This window comes from Enhydra lutris, unplaced genomic scaffold (genome assembly GCF_002288905.1).
Source record: "Enhydra lutris kenyoni isolate GAN:26980312 unplaced genomic scaffold, ASM228890v2 scaffoldscaffold24, whole genome shotgun sequence".
In the NCBI taxonomy this organism is placed as follows: domain Eukaryota; kingdom Metazoa; phylum Chordata; class Mammalia; order Carnivora; family Mustelidae; genus Enhydra; species Enhydra lutris.
The window spans coordinates 19,760,552-19,785,443 of NW_019154108.1; the positions used below are offsets into that span (position 1 = coordinate 19,760,552).

Here is a 24,892-nt window from a genome sequence, read left to right on the forward strand (position 1 = left end):
TTTTTTTTTTTAACTGCACCCATAGTTTTGCCTTTTCCAGAATGTCACATCGTTTGGATCATGCAATATGTAGCCTTTCCAGATTGGGTCCTTTCACTTAGTAACATGCAATTAAGGCTCCTCTGTGTCTTTTCATGACTTAATAGCTCTTTTCTTTTTAGTGCCATATAATATTCCATTGTCTGTATATGTCACAGTTTACTTATTCATCCACTAAAGGGCATCTTTGTTGTTTTTACGTTTTGGCAATTAAATAATAAAATAAAATGAAAGTGTTGTAAACATCCATCTATAGGTTTTTGTGTGGACCAAAGTTTTCAACTTCTTAGGGTAAATTTATCAAGGAGCAAAAATGCTGGATCATGGGGGAAGAGTATGTTTATTTTTTTAAGATGCATTCCCACTAGCATTCAACAAGAGTTCCTGTTGCTCCACATCGTTGTCAGCATTTGGTATTGTCAATGTTTTGGATTTAGGCCATTCTGATAGGTGTGTGATGGTATCTCACTGTATTTTAGATTTGCAGTTCCATAATGACATATGATGCTAAAAATCTTCTCATGTGCTTATTTCTCATCTATCTTCTTTGGTAATGTATCTGTTTAGGTCTTCTGCCCATTTTTTAAAATTGTGTTGTTTTCATATTGTTGAGTTTTAAGAGTTCTTTGTACATTTTGGATAACAGTCCTTTATCAGATGTGAGTTTTACAAATGTTTTCTCCAAGACTTTGGCTTGTCTTCTCATTTCTTAACATTATCTTTTGCAGTGCAGTAGTTTTTTAAATTTTAAAGATGTCCAGCTTATCATTATTTTCTTTCATGATTTGTGCCTTGCTGTTGTATTTAAAAGGACATTGTTGAGGCACCTGGCTGCCTCGGTCAGTGGAGCATGCAACTCTTGATTAGGGATTGTGGGTTTGAGCCCCACACTGGGTACAGAGACTACTTACAAATAAACATGGAGGACATTAGGAGAAGGAAAGTATAAGTGAATTGAGGGAAATCAGAGGGGGAGATGAACCGTACGAGACTATGGACTCTGAGAAACAAACTGAAGGTTTTGGAAGGGAGAGGGGTGGGGGGTTGGGTGAGCCTGGTGGTGGGTACTAAGGAGGGCACATATTGCATGGAGCACTGGGTGTGGTGCATAAACAATGAATCTTGGAACACTGAAAAAATAAAATAAAATAAAACAAATAAAATCTTAAAAAAAAAAAGAAATAAAAGGACACTGTTATACCCAAGATCATCTAACTTTTCTCCTATGTTATCATCTAGAAGTTTTATAGTGTCATGTTTTACATTTAGGTCTGTGACCCATTTTGAGTTGATTGTTGTGAAAGGTGTAAGGTCGTGTCTAGATTCATTTTTTTTAAAATGTGAATATGCAGTTGTTCTAGCACTCATCATTTGTTGAAGAGACTATCTTTGCTCCATTGTATTGCTTTTGCTGCTTTGTTGAAGATCAGTTAACCGTATTCATGTCAATCTATTTTTGGTAGATAGATCTGCTCTATTGGATTTATTCCAAGTATACAAAACTGGTCCGACATTTGAAAATCAGTTCATATAATCTGCTCTATTGAGCTCTTTGTCTGCTTTCACCAATACCATATAGTTTTGATTATTACAGCTTTATACAGTAAGTCTTCAAGTCAGGTAGCATCAATCTTATGACTTTGTTCTCTTTCAAAATTGAGTTGGTTATTCTGGGTCTTTTGCCTCTCCAAATAAACTTTAAAATCCACTTATCAATATCCACAGAATAACTTGCTAGGATTTTGGTTGAGAGTGCATTGAGTTTATAGATCAAGTTGGGAAGAACTGACATTTAGACAGTACTGAGTCTTCCTATCCATGAACATGGAACATTTCTCTTTTAGTTTGTTCTTTGATATATTTTATAAGGGTTTTGTAGTTTAGCTCATATACATCTTTAACATTTTTTTTTAGATTTATACATAATATTTTATTTTTGGGAAGGTGCTATTGTGAAGGGCTTATGTGTTTTTAATTTCAAATTCCACTTGTTCATTGCTAGTATATATGAAAGCAATTAACTTTTGTATGTTAACCTTGTATTCTGTAATCTTACTATAATTACTTATTAGTTCGCAGAGTTTTTGGTGGATTTTTTTTTCAGATTTTCCATAGATAATTATGTTATCTGCAAACAAAGATAGTTTTATTTCCTTCTTCCCAATCTGTGTACCTTTTATTTCCTTTTCTTGTTTTTTGTGTTTGCTTTTTGTATTAGCTAGGATTTCCAGAACAACGTTTAAATGCAGTGGTGAGAGGGGACATCTTGCCTTGTTCCTGATGGGAGTGGGAAAGCTTTGAGTTTCTCATTGTTAAGTATGATGTTACCTGTAGATTTTTTGTAGATATTATTTATCAAGTTGAGGAAAATTTTCCCTATTCCTGGTCTGTTAAGAGTTTTATCATGAATGAGTGTTTGATTTTTGTCATCTACTTTTTCTGTATCTATTGATTTGATCATGTGATTTTTTTCTTCATTAACTGTTCATGTTATAGATTACATGAACTGATTTTCAAATGTTGAACCAGGTTTGTATACTTAGAATAAATCTAACTTGGTTATGGTATATAATTCTTTTTTATATTGTTGGATTTAATTTGCTTTTTCTTTTGAGATTTTTTGCATCTATATTCATGAGAGATGTTGGTCTTTAGTTTTCTTCTAATGTCTTTATCTGGTTTTGGTATTAGGTTAATAAACTTGCCTTATAGAATGAATTAGGAAGTAGTCCCTTTGATCCTATCTTCTGAAAGACATTGTAGAGAATCAGTATAATTTCTTCCTTAAATGTTTGGTAGAACTTACCAAGGAACCCATCTGGACCTGGTATTTCTGTTTTGGAAGGTTATTGATTATTGATTCAATTTCTTTAACAAATACAGGTTTATTCAGGTTCTCTATTTATTCTTGTGTGAGTTTCATGTAGATATGAATTTCTGACCTATATCATATTTCTTCTCTCTGAGGAACTTTTTAAACCTTTCTTGCAAGGCAGGTCTACTGGCTAAAAATTCCCTTGATTTTTGTTTTTGTTCATTTGAGAAAGTCTTTATTTCTCCTTCGCTTTTGAAGGATAGTTTCAAAGAGTACAGAATTTCAGGTTGGTGGGTTTCTCTCTCAACATTTTAGGTATTTCACTTCACTCTCTTCATGCTTGCATAGCTTCTGAGAAGAACTTGGATATAATTCTGATTTTTGCTCCTTTACAGGTAAGGTGTTCTTGTTTTGTTTTGTTTGCTGTGATTTTTCCAAGATTTTTTCTTTGTCTTTGATTTTCTGAAGTTTGAATATGATATGCCTAGGTGTAGTGTTTAGGGCATTTATCTCTCTTGATGTTCTCTGAGCTTCTTGAATTTGTGGTTTTGTGTCTGACATTAATTTGGGGAAATTATCATTCATTTCTTCTTCATTAGTCCTCTAGATATTGTTTCTGTTTCCTTTCCTTCTGATACTCCCATTACACATATGTTATACCTTTTGTAATGGTCCCATAATGCTTGATATTCTATTCTTTTGGAGGAGGATTTTTTAAATTTGTTTTTGTGTTTTGTATTTGTTTATTTGCTTCTCAGTTTTAGAAGTATCTATTTTCATATTCTCAAATGTAGAGATTCTTTCTCTACAGAATCTACTAATGGGTCCCTAAAAGGCATTCTTCATTTCTGTTACGATGTTTTTGATTTCTAGTATTCCTTTCTTATTCTTTATTTCCATTTCTCTGCTTACATTTTCTATCCTTATATGTTGTCTACTTTTTCCCTTCAGTTCCCTAAGAAGCTAATCATAGTTTTAAAAAATTCCTAATATGATATTTCTGTTCTGACTCTGGTTCTGATGCTTGTTCAGTCTCTTCACAGTGTGTTTAGTTTTTTTGTTTTGTTTTGCTTTCTTGCCTTTTAATATGTATTATAATATTTTCATGAAAGGTGGATATGATATACCCAGTAAAAGGAAATTGGTCTTTCCTAGGGTACTTGAAATGCAGGGGAAAGGAAGCTTCCTGTAATCCTATGATTAGGTTTCACTCTAATGGTGAACATCTTCCCCTGGACTGAGCTTCACCAGTGCTTAGTTGTTTTTTTTCTCCCCTCCCTCTCTTAGTGAAAGGATAGCGAGGGGGGCTTCAAGATGGGTATTTCCTTTCCCCCACGTGGAAGGCTAGAAAAGCATAGAGCAGACATTTTCCTTTCCCTGAGTAGATTAGGGTCTGGTAAAATAGTTTGTCCTGAGAGCAGGTGTTCTTAAGAAGAACAGAATACTTGGTGTATTTCAAGATGGTTCCTTTTCACCTTCCCTTGCTAGAAGTACCAAGAGACTTTATTTTTAAAGATTTTATTAATTTATTTATGTAAGACTTTTTAAAGAAAGATTTTATTTATTTATTTAAGAGAGAGAGAGAGAGAGAGAGAGTGTGTGTGAGCATGAGGGAGGGGGCAAATGGGGAGAGAGAGGCAGACTCCCCACTGAGCAGGGAGCCTAACATGGGGCTTGATCCCAGGATCCCAAGATCATCACCTGAACTGAAGCCAGACACCTAACTGACTGAGCCACCCAGGTGCCCTTGTACCAGGAGATTTTTCTCTGATACTTACTGTGGGAACCTGGTCAGTCTCCTGGAGGTAAAACTCAAAAAAGTGTGGCAGTACATCTGTGACTGGGTCCCCCTATAGTTTATCTTCCTTAGTTGTGTCCACACTGAGCCACCAGCAATTCAGTAATTACATTTCAGGTTTTCCTACTCTGGCGCTGGTTTCCATGGAATGTCTGCTCTGATAAGTTGTGATTCTTTGTATCTGCCTGTCTGTCTCTTCCGTTATGAAGAACAGTGGTTTGCCCATGACCTCACTTTTCTGATGGATCTAAGAATAGTTGTTCATTTTTCAGTTTAGTCAGCTTTTCACTTGTTGTTAGGATGGAGTGGCTACTTGTAAGCTCCTTACGTGCTGGACTGGAAACTGGAAGTTCTTTTCTGCCCATTCTTTAATCATGTTTCCTACTATTGAATTTTAGGAGTTTTTGTATTTTTTGGATAATAAATCTTTATCATATATGTCTTTGGACAGTATTTTTTCTACCTCTCTATGGCTTTCTTCTCATTTTCTTGAGCAAATGTACACTTCGAAGAAAAATCTTTTTTGCCCCTGGGAACTGAGGTGGTCATAGTAAAACACCTTTCAAAAGATCATAACACAAATACATTCAGCTCTCCAATACCTTCTTAGCATGAGGAGCTAGGTAAGCGTTTTGAGATTTTTTTGAGATGTTAAACCTCATTTTAAAGTAATTTTTTAACTTAGTTCTGGAATAGAACTATGCACTTGCCCAGTAGTCCTAAATTTGTGCTTCCATGCAGTGCTCATGAGTCTCCATTACTTCCTTCTCTCTCTCTCTCTCTTTTTTTTAAAAGATTTTATTTATTTATTTGACAGACAGAGATCATGAGTAGGCAGAGAGGCAGAGGGTGGCGGGGGGGACGTGGGGGGAAGGGGTGGGACAGGCTCCCCGCTGAGCAGAAAGCCCGAATGCGGGGCTTGATCCCATGACCTGGGCCGAAGGCAGAGGCTTTAACCCACTGAGCCACCCAGGCACCCCACTTCCTTCTCTTTTAATGGAAGGCAGAGTCTCTAATATCTTCCCTCTGCTCTTTCAGATGTGAGGTCAGAGAGTTATGAGCAGAGAGCTCTTGGGAGCAGATACTGGAATCTAATTTCCTTAGACTAGGGCTCCACAGTATCTTACAGCAGTAACCATAAGTCGACTCCACTTGCTGGTCTCTTACAGCAGTAACACGTGTATTAAATGTTACTATTGAACTCATAATGTGATTTTTTTCCTATACTTTGGCTTCTTCTGAAAGTTTTTTATGTCTACCTTCCATCACTTACATAGGAAAGTTTGTCAAAATAGTGCCATACCATTCTCTTCGTTTATTTTAGTAACTCCCCTCTCCAGCTCACCACAAAATCAAGAGGAAACAAACAGAGTGGTTCACTTATTGAGGCTTTTGTTCTAGAATCCATGAGAAAGTTGAGATTTATTGGTCAGTTGGCTCCAGGATGCTCATCCCGTTCATACAGTGGGAAAGCTTTCAGGAAATCCTAACATTTCTTTGTTTCCTTTTCTAGCTTAAAATACAGACATACTGGATATCCCCCTAGGGTGAGAATTTCTTAGAAAATGAAAGCCATTTCTAGGATTTGTATTAAATCAGATGAGTTTAAACAGATTTTCTTTAGTATTGAGTGTTGATGACCCCATAGGCAAGAAAACCCTTGGATGGTATAGATGTTACAGGTTTAGGGGAAAAAAAAAAAAAAAAAGGCAGTTTGTTGAAAGACACATTGGACTCATATCTTATTTACTGTGACTGGAAGATAAAAATATTTGCTGATAGAAGAGAGGATTATGACAAGGGCCATGAGAATCTTTTGGTTTCAGTGCTTCTGACATTGAAAAGAGCATTGAAAATTTTTATAAGGCACGTCCTTCACGAAAGGTCCCATGCTCTTGCTGGTTCACGCTTTATCAGGTGGAAGAAAATGGTTCAGCTCATAAAATGATAAAGGATACAACATTTACAATAACTTACATAACTATCCATGGCAGACAGTGTAATGCCCCCTGGAATATGAATAATCGGGTTCCAGGCAGAGCAGAATTAAGGTTGCTGATTAGCTGACCTTAAAATAAGGAGATTATCTTGGATTATCTGAGTAGATTCAGTGGAATCACAAGGGTCCTTAAAAGTGAAAGGTGGAGGGGCACCTGCATGGCCCAGTTGGTTAAGCGTCTGCCTTCAGCTAAGCTCAGGTCACGATCCCAGGGTCCTGGGATCGAGCCCCTCCTCGGGCTCCTTGCTCAGTGCGGAGCCTGCTTCTTCCTCTATCTCCGCCTGCTGCTCCCCCTGCTAGTGCACTCTCTCTCTCTCACTGTCTCTCTGTCTAATAAATAAATAAAATCTTTAATTAAAAAAAAAAGTGAATGGTGGAGACAAAAAAGAATCAGAGAAAAAGAGGTGAGGATGGAAACAGAATCACAGAGATGCTGTGTGGCTGGCTTTGAAGCTGGAAGAAGGGGACAGGAGGCCAAGTACGGGCAGCCTCTAGAAGCTAGAAAAGGCAATTAAATGGATTATCTCCTAGAGCCTCTAGAACGGAACACAGTCCTGCTCATACCATGTATTGGACTTCTGACTTATGCAACTATAAAATAATGAATTCGTGTTGTTTAAGCCACTGAGTCTGTAGAATTTGTTATGGCAGCAATAGAAAATTGATACAACATCAGTAAAATTTAGGCTGCTCCAGGAAGCTGAAGGTCAGGCGTTTATTCACCTTCACCTTTGTTCTGGACAGAACATCATGCCCTGATGAGCCATGGCTCCCAGGCAGAAGCAGACTCCCAGGAAACAAAGGGTTTAGCCTCAATAAGACAAACACTTGTCCCTCTTTACTCTCTGTGTCTACACCAGTGCTTGAGGTTAACCAGAACAATTTCATTTGGTACTGTTTTAGAATTACACCCAGCCATAATCACTTGAGGGAAAATGAAAATAAGTTCTCTTCCATGCTGGGTTGGCAGTCTCTGGTAAATCCTTTTTTTTTTTTTTTTTTTTTTCCCCAAATGGACCCAACTTCTCTGGGAATTCTCTGTGGGAACATGTGATGACTGTAGAACCCTAGCGTTCTAGGGCTCTTGGTGATGGTGCTGTTAAGTGAAGGGATGCTGTTGAAGACTTCACCTCTAGTCCTAACCAGGCTAGCTTTCTTTTCTTGACATGAGATAAAAGTGTTTTCTGCGAAGTAGCTTTCCTCTCCTTCCTTTCTTCCTTTTCTTTCCTTCCTTCCTACCTTCCTTCCTTCCTTCTTTTTCCTTCCTCCCTCCCTCCCTCCCCTCCTCCTCTTTCTCTCTCTCTCTTTTTTTTTAAAGATTTTATTTATTTATTTGAGAGAGAGAGAGAGCATGAGAAGGGGGAGGGTTAGAGGGAGAAGCAGACTCCCTGCTGAGCAGGGAGCCCAATATGGGACTCAATTCTGGGACTCCAGGATCATGACCTGAGCTGAAGGCAGTTGCTTAACCAACTGAGCCACCCAGGTGCCCACTCTCTCTCTGTTTCTCTCTCCTTCCTTCCTTCCTTCCTTCCTTCCTTCCTTCCTTCCTTCCTCCCATTTGACAAAGGGAAAGAGGATGTGCAGTTATCCTTCTTTTGTAGAAAAGGATACCAAATTGCTCAGCAGGTTTTTTTGTTTTGTTTGTTTTAATGTGCAAGCTGACAGGAAAACTGAAAGGCAAGGTACACATATCCTGAACAGTAACTGGAATGTGTTCCAGTTTTCAATTCAGCCTTGATACTCTAAAGAAGTGGTCTTTTTTTTTTTTTTTAATGTTATGTTAGTCACCATGCAGTACGTCATTAGTTTTTGATGTAGTGTTCCATGATTCATTGTTTGTGTATAACGCCCAGTGCTCCATGCAATATGTGCCCTCCTTAATACCCGTCACCAGGCTCACCCATCCCCCACCCCCTCCCCTCCAAAATCCTCTGTTTGTTTCTTGGGGTCCATAGTCTCTCATGGTTCATCTCTCCCTCCGAGTCCCCTCCCTTCATTTTTCTCTTCCTTCTAATGTCCTCCATGTTATTCCTTATGTTCCACAAATAAGTGAAACCATATGATAACTGACTCTCTCTGCTTGTCTTATTTCACTCAGCATAATCTCCTCCAGTCCCTAAAGAAGTGGTCTTGATAGTTTTCCAGCAGGTGGAGGGAGGGATTGATCACAAGCCTCTTTAGGAGTTTGCTAGAAACTGTGGATCAGCCATACAGAAAAAAAAGCACATCATCAAATTTTTCCTACTGGTTAGGGATTCCCAGCCTTCCGTAGGTTCATCCAAGGACCCTCCAGGGACAGGCTTTCTAGCATGGATGATGGGACATGACATATAGGTGGCCATTATGAGTTAGAGGAGGGGACTGCTGCTGCCTTGTATCATGATGAAGCAGGTAAGTATGGTTCTTGAAATTAAATTCATTAAAGTAAATTAAAAGGTCTTAAAAAGGCATGTCTAAATCTTTCAAAGTATAAAGGACTGTTTTTGAGTTAGTTTTAGCTTATCTTACCACTTTCCTCTCTTACTACTTTTTTTTAATCTATCTTACCACTTTTCTCTTACTTGATATTTGCCTTTTTTTTTTTTTTAAAGATTTTATTTATTTATTTGACAGAGAGAGATCACAAGTAGGCAGAGAGTCAGGCAGAGAGAGAGGGGGAAGCAGGCTCCCCGCAGAGCAGAGAGTCTGATGCGGGGCTTGATCTCAGGACCCTGAGATCATGACCTGAGCTGAAGGCAGAGGCTTAACCCACTGAGCCACCCAGGTGCCCCGATATTTGCCTTTTTTTACACGTGTATGTGTCTGTGTGCAGGAGAGAACTTAGCCCTTGAGAACAACATATAAATTGATGCTATATTGAGTTTTTGTAAGCATAGGGGAGACAAGTAATCCTGAAAATGGTGATCCTACCATTTTTAGTCCTACGCTCATGTGTATGAGGATCCATGTAGCCTATTTCATAAGGTCCTTGATGAGATCTGCAGTAACATCTTTTCGTGGTTGGGGAAGACTGAGCTTCAGGCTTGCACTGATTTGTTAATAAAGTATTTATTCATTTTAAGCCTAAGACAAATCTTGACCCGCTAACAGACTCTGGTTGTCAGAGCATTGCCTGCTCACCACCCCAGATGTATCCCCGTTTCTTCTGTTGCCCTTCATGTGACCGCAGCCACTGGAACATACTAGCAAGATGTATGTGCCGTTGACTGGAAGGAAGAGATACTGATGAGCCACCAAGCTGTGGTGGCAGAAAATGGGCCAAAGAAGAGAAATGGATGACAAGGACTTGGAGTGGAAAATAGAAGAAACCCTATAGCTAGGGTGTAAAATCTATCAAACTTAAGGAATAATCTTAAATTTGGATGCAAGCAAGTTACAGTGTGAGAGACCTTTTGGGTTTCTTGTTCTGGAAAAGCAGGGATTATAAAACCTTTGTCCTTTTGGACTCTTCTTCAGACTGTTGTGGGTTGGGGCTAGGCGTGAAGATATTCTTCTCAAGGAAAATTTTATAACTGTGAAGGATTTTGTAACTGTGAAATACCACAGGAAGACTAGGCACTCTTTGCTGTTAACGTTGCCTTACCTGTCAGGGACTACCATGATGGTAACGTGGAGGATGAAAGCACATCAAAGATGGAGGGCCCTTCACAGCAAAGGCCTAGAGTGGAGGATGGCAGCTCTTTCTGGATCTTCAAGCTTTTTCTAATTGTGGTAAAAGTGCCTGGAGGTCCAGATCTTATGAGTGGAAAGCACATTCTGTGCTCAGCATCACTGGCCCCTTGCAAGAGAACAAAGAGTCTTTGACCTTTGTCTTCTCCTTGAATAACAAGCTCCATGGAGGTAACAAGACCTTTCCAAGGTAGGCTTGGCGGCAGCGACCCAGTTCTGAGGTCAGACTTGGGTGGATAGTTCCTGCCGTGAAGGATATTATTTAGAGTGATTAAAAACATCCCTCTTACTGATCTGTGGGATACAGTCCACAGTCGTAATCAGAGCTTCCTTGGTGTTCCAGACATCTGCCGGCTCTTTCACCCGTATCGTTCTCCTGAGTCAAGGTCAGCTTCTGAACATTTTCCTCATACCTGACCTGTGTTCCCATGGGTCAGTTAAAGAAAACCGCCTTGAATGTTCACGGGCTGGGGTTTATTAGAGGATCAGAGCCTCCCAGAGGTCCAGGAGTCAGCAGCTTCATGTGAGGTCTCGCTTCTCTTTCCTTCTTCCTCTCTGTTCTTTCATCCATCCCCAGTAAGTGGCTTCCTCCCTTCTCTTTCCCCAGCCTTTCCTTTCTTTCCCCAGGAGATAGTATTGATTCATTCATTTAGCAAATGTTTATTGAGTGTCCACTAAGAGCAGGCTTCATTGATGCCTCAGGGGATGGGGCAGTGAGCAAGGTAAGAGGATGAAACCCAGGTCCTCTCCATGGCCTGTCATGCCTCATGATCAGTCCCTGTCACCTCTGCGCCTCATCTCCTTCTCTCCCTTTACTTACTCACTAGTGTTCTTGATGCTTCTCAAGCACATCATTCTGCCACTGTGCTACGGCCTCTGCCACGGCTCCCCGCTCTGCGTAGAAGATGCTTTAGAGATCTGTAGAGCCCACTCCCCCACCTTCTGGAGGATGTTACCTTATTGTCAAGTTCACATCGGGCCTTGTCTGAATACCTCGTGTGTGGGAGCCACTTCAGACCCCCCTTATTGTGTCTGATCACCCCTTCCTGTTTTATTTTTCTCCATTGCACTTTTCACTCTCTGACTTGGTATATGTTAATTAATTATTATTTTATTGTCTACCTCCCCCCACTACAGTGTCCACTTCCTGAAAACAGGGCCTTTGGTTTGTTCACAGCTGTATGCCCAGTGCTGGGAATAATACCTGAACATAGGCCTTAACGGGGACTGAATGAGTAAAAGGACGAAAGATTGGTAAATAAATGCAAAGAATAAAGTTTCTGACCCCAAAGAAGTTATAATCTAGTGCATTGGAGCACATAAAATTAAGATAACTCGAGCTCATGTGATCTGGTAGTGACTCACAAGGAGACTGGGCTGTAGCGTCTGACTGTCATGGTTCAAATCTCTGCTCCATGTATTAGCTGAGTCTTTGAGGGCAAATTACCTCAGTTCCCTGGGCCTCACTTTCTCATTTGTGAAATACGAATAATAAGATCACATAGGATTCTTGTGAGAATTAAATGAAACCATTCTTATAAAGTGCTTAGTGCAGTACCTGGCACTTGGTCTGCACTCGGTAATTATTATCTGCTGTCGTTACTGGATTCAGGCGGAGCCGGAGAAGTTCCTCAGGATTACCGCCATCTTGGTCTGGTGTTACTGAGCCTTTTCTGTCAGGGAGCAAAAGTTCAAATGTCTCCCCCAACCAGAGAGACTGTCCCCGAGGACAACTTTATCTTAGGATTTCTTTGAACCGCAAATACCCCTGTCCTCCCTTCAAACACATATTAAACATTTCATTTGCTCAGATAGACTCCAAACAATAATACTGTCCCCTCTGGAAATAACTGTTTCCTGTTTAAATATCAGCAACCAGTTAAATGTTAAGGTTTTGTTTTTCTTTTTCCAGCAATTTTTAGGCCGTGGTAAATAATTGCTGAAGACTGTACTTTAAGAGACATCTGTAAATCTTTCTTTTGCCTCGTGATACAGGGGAAACCATGTCAAAAGTCATTCTGACAATCTGTATTTTAATTTAAGTTTTATGAGTTACCATTTAAAGAAGGCCAGTTGCTCGTTGGCAAGCCTTTTTCAGAGATTGACGCTTTGATCTTAAATCCTGGGGAGACTTTGCAGAAATTGGAGGTGACATTGTTGACAGGTTCATCTGTGGCTATTCTACTGCCATTAATTAAACACACACACACACACACACACACACACCCCTTTTATTTACTCCCCTGGAGTAAGTGAATTGAACTTGACTATGGTTTTTGGTGGGAAGCTATGAGAGGGTCCAGGAAACATCAAAGAAATGCTCCTAATCTAGTAAAACTAACTCTCAAATGACCTAGCTTGAACATTAAAGAGTTCTTGATTCCAGTGCTGGTCTAGTTTCTTTTCTGTAACGCGTTAATTCTCTCTAATGATTAGAAAAACGCAGGGGCAAATATCCATCCCCTCCCCATGAAATTCCAGAGGGTTACAGGCTCTTTAATTTTATCTTGCTTCTGAAGGTCTCCTTTGTAAAACCATATATACATTTTTTTTTTTGCCTTTCCATACTGCTTATATTTTCAAGATTTGAGCTTTAAGATCTTAAAACTTTATTTCGTTTGCATTTCAGTTTTAGATTTTTGGATCACAGCTATCCTAAAGCTTTTTTTATGATCCCAGAGTTGAGGAATGAAGACACAGACAGGTTAAGACACCAGTATAAGCCAGATGGTGCCCTTGCAACAATGGTTGAGAAGCCTGTTTCCATGTCTGCTTAGGGAACCCCACCAGACCATTCATTTGCCCCAAACAAGTAGCCATCAGCATGCCTCCTGGGTGCCCGGCATCATTGGAAGCACTAAAGAGTAGGAACAAAAGGGACAGGGATCCTGTTCTCATGGAGTTTATGTTCCAGCGCACAGTAAACACAGTAACTTAATTATACCGTATATGAGAATGTGCAGTACAGGACAATAAAGCAGCGCTTTGAGTGTCGGTCTTTTTTTTTTTTTAAGATTTTATTTATTTATTTGACAGACAGATCACAAGTAGGCAAAGAGGCAGGCAGAGAGAGAGGAGGAAGCAGGCTCCCTGCTGAGCAGAGAGCCCGATGCGGGGCTCGATCCCAGGACCCTGGGATCATGACCTGAGCTGAAGGCAGAGGCTTTAACCCACTGAGCCACCCAGGCGCCCTTGAGTGTTGGTCTTATGTAGGGTGGCCTGGGAGACCTCACCAAGAAAGTGACATTTGAGCAGAGCCCTGCAGGAGCCGCAGGAGCGGAGGGAGGTGCTGTTGGCCTCCTGGGGGGCAGGAAGAGGAGCACTGAGATTCTGAGCCAGGAGGATGCCCGGGTGTGGTGAAGCAGCAGGGGGGTGGGTGAGGCTCAGGGAGGGTGAGCAGGTGAGGTAGACTTGGTCAGAGGTATCAGAGCAAGTCCTTTAGGGCCCCGTGAGGCAGGTGTGACTCTGGCCTTTCTTCGGTGTGAAACGGGAGCCACGGGAGGGTTCTGAGCTGAGCGGTGTCGTGATGGGATACACATCGCACAGGATCGCGCTGAGCTGAAGCCGGGAGACTGATGACGTGGCTGTTTCACTGATCTAGACTAAAGGTGGTGATGGTTTGAGCCAGGGTGGAAGTGACGAGAAGAAGTGTTTGGATTCAGGGTATGTTATAAAGGCAGAGCCAATAGGATTTCTCGGTGGATTGGGTAGAGACGGGACCGTGCATGCGGCCACACGTGCCTTGCCTTCTTCTTGATGGTCCTCACTGGTCTCCAGAGCATCGTCATCCAGTCATTCTGGTCCTGATTAGGAATCTCTGGACCACTCTGGCGGCTGAGAGAAACATCCCTGAGGTCTTCCGAGCACACGCTCTGAGCAGATGGTGCCAGGTTAATTAACGAGAGCGAACATTGCTCACCCGCATAAGTTGCTTGGTCCGTCTCGACAGCTTCTGACTGCACCTGTCGCGTCCCATTCTTGGACGCGACCTGGGATAGGTGCTCCTGTCATCCCAACCAGCAGCTCAGCTCCAGATTCTGCAAAATGCAGAGCAAGAACAGCCATCCCATTGTCGGATGGGCGGAAGGTGCAGCGGCTCCCCTAAGGCCCCGCTCTTCACTGCGCCTGCCCTAATCTTCCCTACTCACATAAACCACAGATGCTGTTGTGAGAGGAGATGGAGACTGGTTCCCTATGATGGTGGCCAAGGAGAGAGCCAGAAAATCTGTTCGTTTAGGAGAAATCTCATTTCCCATCCCTGCCTTGCTCACATGGGGCTGAATAAATCTTAATCTGACTAAGTTCTTATCTCAGAAAAAGCAAAGGGTGGCCCTGGAAGCCCTCTAAGTAGCAGGTGCAGGCAGAATAAGAGGAATGGGGAGGGTGGAGGCCAGTGGAAAATAGGTTTGAGAGGCCAAGAAGTCCATAAGGCTGATGAGCTCAACAGAGGAGCAGGTGGATGGGAGGGGGCTAGTGCCTCGGGGTGCAGACTGGAACCTACCGGGATACGGCAATAGGGAGACCAGATGGGTTGGCACTCAGTCAAACCAGATGGTGGGCTTTTATCTCTAAAAGGATTTGTAAATCCTAGGAACACGGAACATAAGGGTACTGGGGCCTTTAATCCCATTAGTAGAAGACAAAAGTGTTCTCTTTAAAAAATGTAAACCCACCAATTACAGAATTTCTATGATCAAAACTTAGGGACAGAGTACCAGTTTGTGAAACACCAAGGCATCTCTGGATTCTTCACTGAGGGGAAGAGAAACTGCAGAAATCATCAGGGCATTCATTATAAGTTAATAAAAAGATACCCCTTCGAGCAGTTCATGTGTATGCTTGGAACCAAACAAAATGTGATACATTTGTATGCAGTAGGCTTGCTTACATGTGGAGTTGGAAGAACAGCTAACTGCAGTTGGGAACTGATTATTCAGTAAACTTTGAGAAGGAGACAAATTTAAAAATTGAAGCACCTATTGTTTTCTAAAAAGTCATCCCCCTGTGTCCCCTTGGGGTCTCCTTGGGGATAAGTCCAGGAGGAGAAGGGTTATGGAAGTAATTCTGGACCCTCGAGCAATGGCTGAGACAAGGACTGAAGAACAGGATTTGTCTGCAAAAAGGAGAGCAGCTGTGGGGACGTGGAGGCCGGCAACTGGGCAAGGTTTCCATTTCAAACATGAGATAACAGTTTCCATGTTTCAGGAGTAATTAAGGAAAGAAATATTTATGAAATAGCATCAAAAACTGATATGGTGGGATATGAACTTAATGGTGTGGGAAAGCAACTCAGTTCCATTTCAAACATGAGATTACAGTTTCTACTTTTCAGGAGTAATTTGTTTGTTTGTTTGTTTTTATCTGTAAAGGTATGGAAACCTGACAAGTCCAAACTGTGAAGAAGATGGAAGCCCAAGTTCATCAGAGTCTAAGATGGTGATCCGGAAGTACGTATGCTTTTTCTGTATATTACAAGCTCTCAGTCTCAAGTCTCAAGACTTATTACCCTAAAAGAATGTAATTTAGTAGAGCTTCTCTTTTTTAAAATTCCTTTTTATGTTGTCATTTTCCCCCATAATGCGTAAAACCATAGAATTATTTTTTGACCATCCAATGATAGTCATTTATTCATCCGGTAAAAATGTTTTGGGCACCTACCATGTGCCAGGCCCTGCGCTAAGGGAAACGGCTACCAGCAAAATAGGTCTCGGCTTTATGAAGTTTGAATTTTAGCTGAGAGACAAAGAATCCACACAAAAAAAGCAATGAAGGAGGGCAAAGGGACTAGATCCTCACGGAGAGGTTGATTCACACAGGGTGCCAGGAAGGGGCTCTCTGATCTGGTGACACTGGAGCAGAGTCGTGAATGGGGTGCAGGCTGGGCCTGGTGAATATCCGAGCAGGGAAAGTGTGGACGAAGCTATGAGGCAGGAGCAGGAGGCAGATGGATGAGTGAGGCTGGAGCCGAGTGCATGAAGGGACCAGTGCTAGGGAGTGAGATCCGGAAGGTGGTGGGGGTTCCAGATCACATGGACACTTGAAGGCCTTGGGCAGGATGTTAAATTTTATCCTAAGGAAGATAAGAAGCATTTAGAAGGGTTTCGAGGAGAGCAGTGCTATGGCCTGATTAATATTTCAGAAGGCTTTCTCTGGCTCTACGTGGAAAACACTCTGGCAGCGGGATGGGGGAAAAGAGCGGCAGCAAGGAGCCTGGTTAGGACCCTTGCAAGGATCCGGGCAAGAGATGCTGGTAGCGTAGGCTGGAGGAGGAGGTAGGGGAGGAGGTGATGGTAGTGGTAGTGGTGGTGGCATCCACCACAGTGATAGTAGTAATAGTAGTAATAGTAGTAAAAGTAGGAGTAACTTGTAGTAAGAAGAGCTTCTGCAGAGATCTTGAAGGTATTGCCAGCAGGTTGTACCAATGAAGTGGATGGGGCATATGAGAGAGAAAGAGGAGGCATGGACACCTCCAAGGGTTGTGGTGTGAGTCACTGATAGAGCAGAACTTCGGTTTTATGAGGTAAGAAAGGCTGGGGAGGAGGAGCAGGTGTGGTGGGCAGCACATGTCAGTAATTTCATCGTAGACATACTCACTTTGAGACGATTGGCTAAATCTAGAGTTCAGGGAGAAGTCAGAGTGGGAGGCATAATCTGGGCATCCTTAATTTAGACATGGTATTCAAAGCTATGGGGTTGGGTGTGCCCCCCATGGGAACAAAGGCTATAGAGAAGAGGAAGGTGCAAAGACTGAGCCTTGGTTCTTTCCAGTGTTCAGATTAGGAAGATAAAGGGTCCAGCAAGAGAAGGCTGGAACAGAGAAGCTAGTGGGGGATGAGAAGAAAGAAGTTGTGTCCAGAAGACAAGTGAAGAAGGAGTTTTGAGGGGGTGTGACTAACCGTGTCTAACAATGCTCAGACATCAAGTGAGAGGAGCCTGGGGAAAGACTCTGACCTTTGTAACACATTGGTCCTTGGCCCACTTGACAAGTGCAGTTTTGGTGGATGGAGGTCTGGCTTAAGAGAAGACAGAAGTTTGGAAGAGAAATGGGCTGGAGGATGATCTGGGGCAAAGGAGGGTTTTTTCATCGTGTATGTGTTTATTAAACCTGGGTGATGGTTTAATCTGATGAGAATAATCTAGAAGACACTGACGAAAAATCCATGGTTGGGGGTTGCAGGCCGCTCTAGGAGTGATGTTCTTGAGTCGATGGGATATATGCCAGGGTGCTTGAAAGGACTCTTACTAAGTATTCATCTTGGGGTCAAAAGTCCAGGTGGTTAATCCTGTGAAATGTTTTAACTTCTCTGAGGACTGACTGATGAAATCCTTTCCTCAGAAGCCAGGGATGGGAAGGTAAGAAAATTGAGTATCTTTTTAAAGTCTTGAGAAGAGGCAGTTTTATTATTTTATTGGATGGACTGTAAAACCAGACACACTGGTGTAGATATTTGAATGTCAAATGCAAGATGTGTGGTGAGTGGAACTAATACTTTTATTTTTACAGGGCTTGGGGAGGCTTCTTGGAGGAGTTGACATTTCAGGTAGACCCTGAAGGAGGGTGATGGTTTTGGTGGTAGAGCCATCCAAGCAGAGGGAATGGTAGGACCAAGTCAGGGAGATGCATTTTGGGAACAAGACAGAATGCTATGGCCACTTCCTGATGGCATGTGTACCAGGTTGAGGGGAGTTGTAGAGCTGAAGCTATTGTGAAGGGGGGGTTCATTCTCCCAAGAGAGTAAGGACCCTCCATGGTAAGCAGGAGACAGTCAGCCCTGAATAGTTTCTGCAGGAGGGAAACAGTATCATCAAATAGGTGATGTGGGGGAGGGGGGTGGACTTGATTAACAGACTTCTTACCTAGAGTGTGGTACATGGACCAGGAGCATTGGCACCACCTGGGAGCGTGTTAGAAATGCAGAATCTCAGTCCTCACACAGACCTAGGTTAGAATCTGCATTTCAGTAAGATCCTTGAGTGATTCCTATGCACTTTAAGGGTTTCAGAATCATAGGATTAGAGATGTTTTGTTGTTAATTGTGTTTATCCCTGAAAACTTACTGAAATAATAATTTTTTGAAAAGAACCTTTTTATAATGAGTCTTTTTAAGCATATACAAAAGGAGACTTGAGTCGCTAGCTTGTCACATGTAGCCTTCCCCTGTGACCAGATTCAGAAATAAGTGTGTTGTTCTCCACAAATTTTGGAATTGAGTCAAATCTGGAGCTACCATTTAACCAGCCACCTGAACACTCCAAGGAGGGTCATGGTCTGAAAAATATCCAGAGCTTTTCTGTTTCCCAGGGGGTGCTTTGAGATTAAGTAGGTTTCTGGGAAGTCGCATGTTAAAGAAAATTGGTTTGTACCTTAGATGTGAAGAATTATGCTCATTATTTGAAAGTTCTATTATAAAACTTTATTCAACTCCATTGTACACCAGGAACAGTGTGATGTGGGTGAAACTCCAGGATAAGCTGTTGTAAAGGGCTTTCCAGTTTTAAGCATATGAGTCCTTAACAAAGAGCTTCACATAGAACTCCCCGGAGGGGGTCCATCATCTGGGGACAATGGTCCTTTCCTAAAGCCTCACAATGAATTGGTAGAAAGTGCTTGACCCTTTTCCTCAGACCAACTTGCTTTTTAAAAAAATTATGCCTGCTGAAAATATGCCACTTTATCTTATAATGGGCTACTCTGTCCTACAAATACTGGAATGCTGAAATCCCTTCTCTCAGCTGACCTCTTTCTTCCTTGTGTTTTCCTTCTTTCGTATTGTTTCCTCCCCATCCTCCCCCATTTCTCCTTTTGCTGTTTTTCATCTCATTTCACCATCATCTTTTGCTCTTTCAGAGGTTGCCCTTCTCCTCATTTCTGTGGCTGGCTAGGGCCACTGCTCTGTCTTTCTGAGAGGAAATCAGGGTAGCATCTTCTTCATTCCATATGTAATGTGTGGAAAATTCCTCCACCAATCCCAGAGCTCTGGCATCTGACATGGAGCCCTGACCAAAGGCCTCCTGACGGCTGATGCATGTGTAGGAGATACGGCTCTATGGCCGTTCTCAGTGGGCTGGTTTCGTCCCCAGAAGATATTTGGCAATGTCTGGAGAAATTTTTGTTGTCTTAACTTGGTGGGGGGATGCTATTGGCTTCTGGGAGGTAGAGGCCAGGACTGTTGTCAGATAGTCTACATGCACAAAATACGGCCCTCCCACAGAGACTGATCTGCCTCAAAGTATCCGTGGTGTGCAGGTAAGCTACACGGTGAGGACTGCAGCCCTCAAGTGAAAGCCGTCTTTACTTAGGAATACCAGATGTACATAAAAATAGGACCCTGCTTATTTGTGGGGCTTGGGGAGAGTCCCAGTGTGGAGGTAGCCTGGGAGCCAGCCTCAGAGAAGGCGAAGGGCCTTGGGTAAGGAGCCTGGAGAACTCAGATTCGAGTCCCTCATCAGTCACTGTCACTTTCCAGCCATATGACCTGGTCACTTCACCTCTCTCTCACTTTCAGTTTCTTGACCTGAAAAATGAGTGCTCGGAATATAGGATCTCTGGCGGCCTTTCAAGTTTAATGGCCTCCGGGATAAAACGTGTTTAGATTTCCTCTTTTCCAAAGTGAAAATGAATGTCAGAACCAGGGATATTGGGGGCGCCTGGGTGGCTCAGTTGGTTAAGCGTCTGCCTTCAGCTCAGGTCATGACACCAGGGTCCTGGGACCCAGCCTTGCATGGGCTCCCTGCTCAGCGGAGAGTCTGCTTCTCCCTCTGCCCCTCCCCCAGCTCATGCTCTCTCATTCTTTCTCTCTCTGGAATAAATAAAATCTTAAAAGAAGGAAAAAAAAAAAAAAAGGAATCAGAGATATGGCCCAAATAGTATACTGAATTTTTGAGACGTCTCCTTGACTGCTTTTTTCAGTTGGGGGAGGGGGGGGCTGTGCCACTAGTTTCGATAAACTAGAAAACCAAAACAGCTTCTTTGGCCTGCTTGTGATTAATCGCGACATCATGGCGGCTCACTGCGCTTCTCAGTCCAGAGACGAGCTAAAGCATTGGATTGCGGGGTCAGGTGACGGGGGCAGAATGCCAGTTGTTTTCCTTTGCCGCGAGTCTGTCTTCTTGTGATTTCAGGTGGGAAACAGACGGCAGGAATTCAGTAACTTTCTAAGAAGTAAACATCCTGTTTTAGGGCAAATGCCTGCAGTTTTGCAGATGGGGTGCGGTGTGGGTGGGGAATCACTGGGAGGCTTAACCCTGAGCAGAAAAAAATCCTCAACTCTTGTTTGGTTTTTCAGTTTTTAATGTAAAGCATAGAGCAAGGCTTACATTTCATTCAGGGTACCAAATCCCAAGATAACAGTCTTCCTTGTATTTCTAAATATGGATCTAATCAACCTTTCAGAGGATAAAAGAACTAAGAAAAAGGAGAATGGGGAAACACAAATGGAACCGTCCAGATGAAAGATTGGCTTCTGGTGCCTTGGACCACAGCTGACGAGTGTTCTTCATGAATTTCAAAAAGTGTCAGATTGTGCTGTGACTCCCACTTGTAATTCTAGGCCTGAGTGTGCCCGGTTCAGGCTTTGTGCAATATCAGGGACCTTTGAAGTCATCTAGCCAAAATAAGAAGTCCTTCAGTTGTGAGGAATGCAACTTCCAAGGCCTCTAGATGTTGGAATCTGCCACACAGTGATCTCTGATGTTAGAGTGAGACTATTGTATATAATAAGGCATCCCATGTTTATTTCTACAATCCCGAAACTTGCCACTATTTGGAAATCAGGAAACTCACTTCCTGTGACAGGAGAAAACATCTCTGCCCACATCCATTCTACCTGTGCCCCTTTCCTCTTTCCTGCTGACACTTTTATGTGATAAAATGCTGTCTATTTAGAATAACAAAATCAGAACCAGATGGAAAAGGAAACTTTCCTTCCTGCAGATTTATTACAATCATTGAATTCAGAAGTGAAGAGAATGTAAAGGGATATTAACCATGCAGAAACCTGGTATCATGAATCTTCATTCTTTGGAATAGATCTGAAATTGGAATATCTGTCTGTCTGTCTGTCTATCTTAGATACTTTAAAGCGGTTTAGGAGGTTTAAGACTCATCAGGAAATGACACTTTTTTCTTTCCTTTAATACTATTATTATAACGTTGAAAGAGTTCTATTTCCTTTTCTTTCATGGACTGTCTTCACTTCCCTTCTGGAGTGCTATGTTTTGTTTTCTGAAACTCTTTACCACCGCAGTGCTTTAAACTGTTGAAATCATTCTGCTTTCATCTCTGTACATTCAGACGATATGAATGCCATTCTCGAAATCTTTTCCCAGAAGTTGTAAATAGTGACACCAGATTTTAGTCTGGTAAGGAATCAAATAGTGGTAATCCAAGACATTGGAACCGCTTTAAAGGAAAGGGGGGTGAGTTAAAGAAGCCTGGCTGTGATTCCTTAATGCCCGAGAAACTTGACGGTGGAAAGTACTAAAAAAATCTTCCCAGAGAGTTTGCAGTCAGTATTCATTCCAGCGAACTCAAATACCCTAAGAAGGCAGTGGGAGGAAATTAATCTGGCTATTTTAACAAAAATGGGGCAAAGAAAGGGGTAAGGAACAGAGCAAAAGTAAGATCTAAAACGTGAAGTTTATTTATTTTTAAAGATTTTATTTATTTATTTGACACAGAGAGAGAGATCACAAGTAGGCAGAGCAACAGGCGGGGGCCGGGGGAGGGGAAGCAGGCTCCTTGCTGAGCAGAGAGCCTGATGCAGGGCTCCATTCCAGACCCTGAGATCATGACCTGAGCCGAAGGCAGACACTTAACCGACTGAGCCACCCAGGCGCCCCTAAAACTTGAAATTTAAAAAAATGAAAGGCTATGAGGTGAAAAGAGCATTTCTAAAAAGTTAAAGTAGGATGGAGGAAGAATTGGAGAAATTATACACAACGTAAAAGAGCCTGGCATTGTCTTTAAAACTCCCATACCGGACAAGGCAAAGTAGAAATTATCGTCCTAAAAGTCATTGAAATCTTGAATCAGAATTGTGTGTTTAAGGGAAGAAGGTAGGTTCCCAAAGCAGAAATTCGTTTTCTAAAAATTCCGGAGAGGTGAAACGTCGATGGTCAGTGGTTCAGAAAGAAAAATCAGTGACTTACGAATCTCTTGGGGTTCTTGAAGTGTCAGAGAAAGGCAAACAGGCAACCCGACCAGACCCTGTCATTGAGTGATCCTGCAGCCTGGCAGGGGATGACAGTGTGATATCGCTGTCACCAGCCTGGCCCATGCCTTTGGCTGCAGTGTATGGTGCGCTTACTAGCGTGAGGCCTTCTGCTGGGGGCCTTGTGTCTTCCTTTACCGTCGCAGATTTGCTGTGAGATGTTGGCCTCCTTTTATCAGTGTGTAAATGGAAGCTCCAGAGAAGTATCATACACACTTTGACTAACGTCAAGCTGCTGGTTAAGCGAACCCTGGTCATACCAGGGTTCAAATACCAGTGAACTCTGGTATTTGAACTCGGGTCCAAGACGTGGGCTTCTCACCATTTTGTTCTTGGATGTCCCATTTCACAAGAGCATCGGGATCTCAGGTGCCTTTCCAGGCCACATCTGTCTAGATCACAGTTCCCAGTTGCAACCAGAAGTCCATGAAGAGCTAAGGCATATTATCACCATCGTGACGGGTGTTGTAGTGTGTTAGCCTCCTGACATCTCGTAATTTGGGATCATTTTCCTTACCCTGTATTGTTTTGCCTGGCTTTATTATTGAATGAACGCCCTGAGCCAGGTCCCTAAATAGCTGTTAGAAATGGGGAAGTTAGGCTTGTTTCCTGGGGAAGGAGATGGGTTGTAGGACGTGAGGAAAGAAGAAGGAAGACCGGATGGGTCAGGCCCATGGATCTGATTGCCTGCTTCCTGTTCTTGGGGCCTGGTCATGTCTTTCCTTCCCAACTTCCCAACTTCCTCCATTCTAATGGTGCAAAATGGAGAAACCCTCAGCAGTTTTTTCATTAGAGGCCCATTTATAACATAAAAATGCCTGCCTAAGATGGTGAGGAATGGGAGAATACAGAGCTACAGAGGTCCTTGAGAAGTTGTTTGGGTTGGAGTGGCAGTGCCCTTTGTAATAGCAATAGCTAGAATTCACTGATGCTTAGTAGGGATAGTCCCTGTATATCCTTTCATTATTCCCATAGTAACATGATGTATCTTACACATGAGGGGTCTGAGACAGAGAGAGGTTAAGGAGCATGTCCAAGGTCACACAGGGAACAAGGGAAAACTGGGATTTCAACCCACGCCTTGCCCTCTACACTCTGTGGCCTCTGCTTCTTTTTCCTGTGATAAAAATGAGATATTTTCTCTTAAGAACTTAGGTCAGACTCTCCTGTTCATGCTTTTTTCTTAAAATTAAGATGTTTGTCTTTTCTCTTCCTTTTTTTAAAAAATATTTTATGTATTTATTTGAAAGAGTGAGAGAGATAGTATGAGCAGGGAGAGGGGTAGAGGGAAGGGAGAAGCAGGCTCCCCACTAAGCTGGGAGCCCGATGCAGGGCTCAACCCCAGGACCCTGAGATCATGACTTGAGCTGAAAGCAGATGCTTAACCGAGTGAGCCACCCAGGCGTCTGCTTAAGATGTTTGCCCACAACAGTTTTAGATTTGCATAAGGACTAAACAGTTAGTACAACAGAGTGCCCGTATGCCCCCCCTCACAGATTCCCCTGCAGTTCTCATGTGACTGTAGTGCGTTTGTCACAATGAACAAACCAGGATGGCACATCATTAACTGACGTCCGGAGTTCACTCACATTTCCCTACTTCTACCTCATGCCTTTTTTCTGTTCCAGAATCCCACCCAGGATATCATATTACATTTAGTTGTCATATCCACCTATGTTCCTCTTGGCTGTGACAGTTTCTCAGACTTTTCTGGGTTTCAGTGACCTTTATGGTTTTGAGATCAGATATATTATGGGATACCCCTTTATTGGAATTTTTCTCATAACTACACTGATATTTTTCTCATAATTAGACTGAACTTAGGAGTTTTTGAGAGGGCTATTACAGAAGTAAAATGCCACCTCATCACATGATATCAAGGGTTCCTACTGTCAGTATGATTTATGACTGTCTTTGGCCTCGATCGCCTCCGTGGGGTAGTAGTTTTGAGATTTCTGCATGGAAGACATCGTCCTACACAACCGTGTTGTTGGAGGGAAGTCAGAGTCCACAGCCCCCGGTTAACGAGTGGGGATTATGCTCCCCCTCTGGGAGGGTAAGCTATCTAATCAATGTATTGGGGAGACTTCTGCATGGGAGATTTGTTTCCCTCATCTATTAATTTATTTAAAGATTTTTATCAGTTTAGACTCGGTGAGTAAATTTTTTTGTGCTTTGGATCATAATCCGATGCCAGTTTGTTGCTCAGATTGTTCCCGTTTAGGCCATTGAGAACTCTTTTGATTGACTCGTATGTCACTTTGAGAGGCGTCTCTGTCATTGTGGGTATGTTCAGTTGTTCAAGCCCTTCTGACCTTCCGGCGCGACAAGGTGCTCTGGGCTCATCTTGTATGTTTCCG

The 24,892-nt window shown here is 42.4% G+C and overlaps 1 protein-coding gene across 4 annotated transcripts in view; it reads left to right on the plus strand.

Moving 5' to 3' along the window:
• The window catches only part of LOC111150776 (ral guanine nucleotide dissociation stimulator like 1), a 161,808-nt gene that overhangs the window by 85,907 nt on the left and 51,009 nt on the right, over positions 1-24,892 (plus strand). For all 4 annotated transcript variants that reach the window (XM_022508368.1, XM_022508370.1, XM_022508369.1 and 1 more), the window contains one exon: positions 15,690-15,767. In XM_022508368.1, coding sequence (XP_022364076.1) covers positions 15,690-15,767 — 78 coding nt within the window. The remainder of the gene's footprint in view (positions 1-15,689; positions 15,768-24,892) is intronic.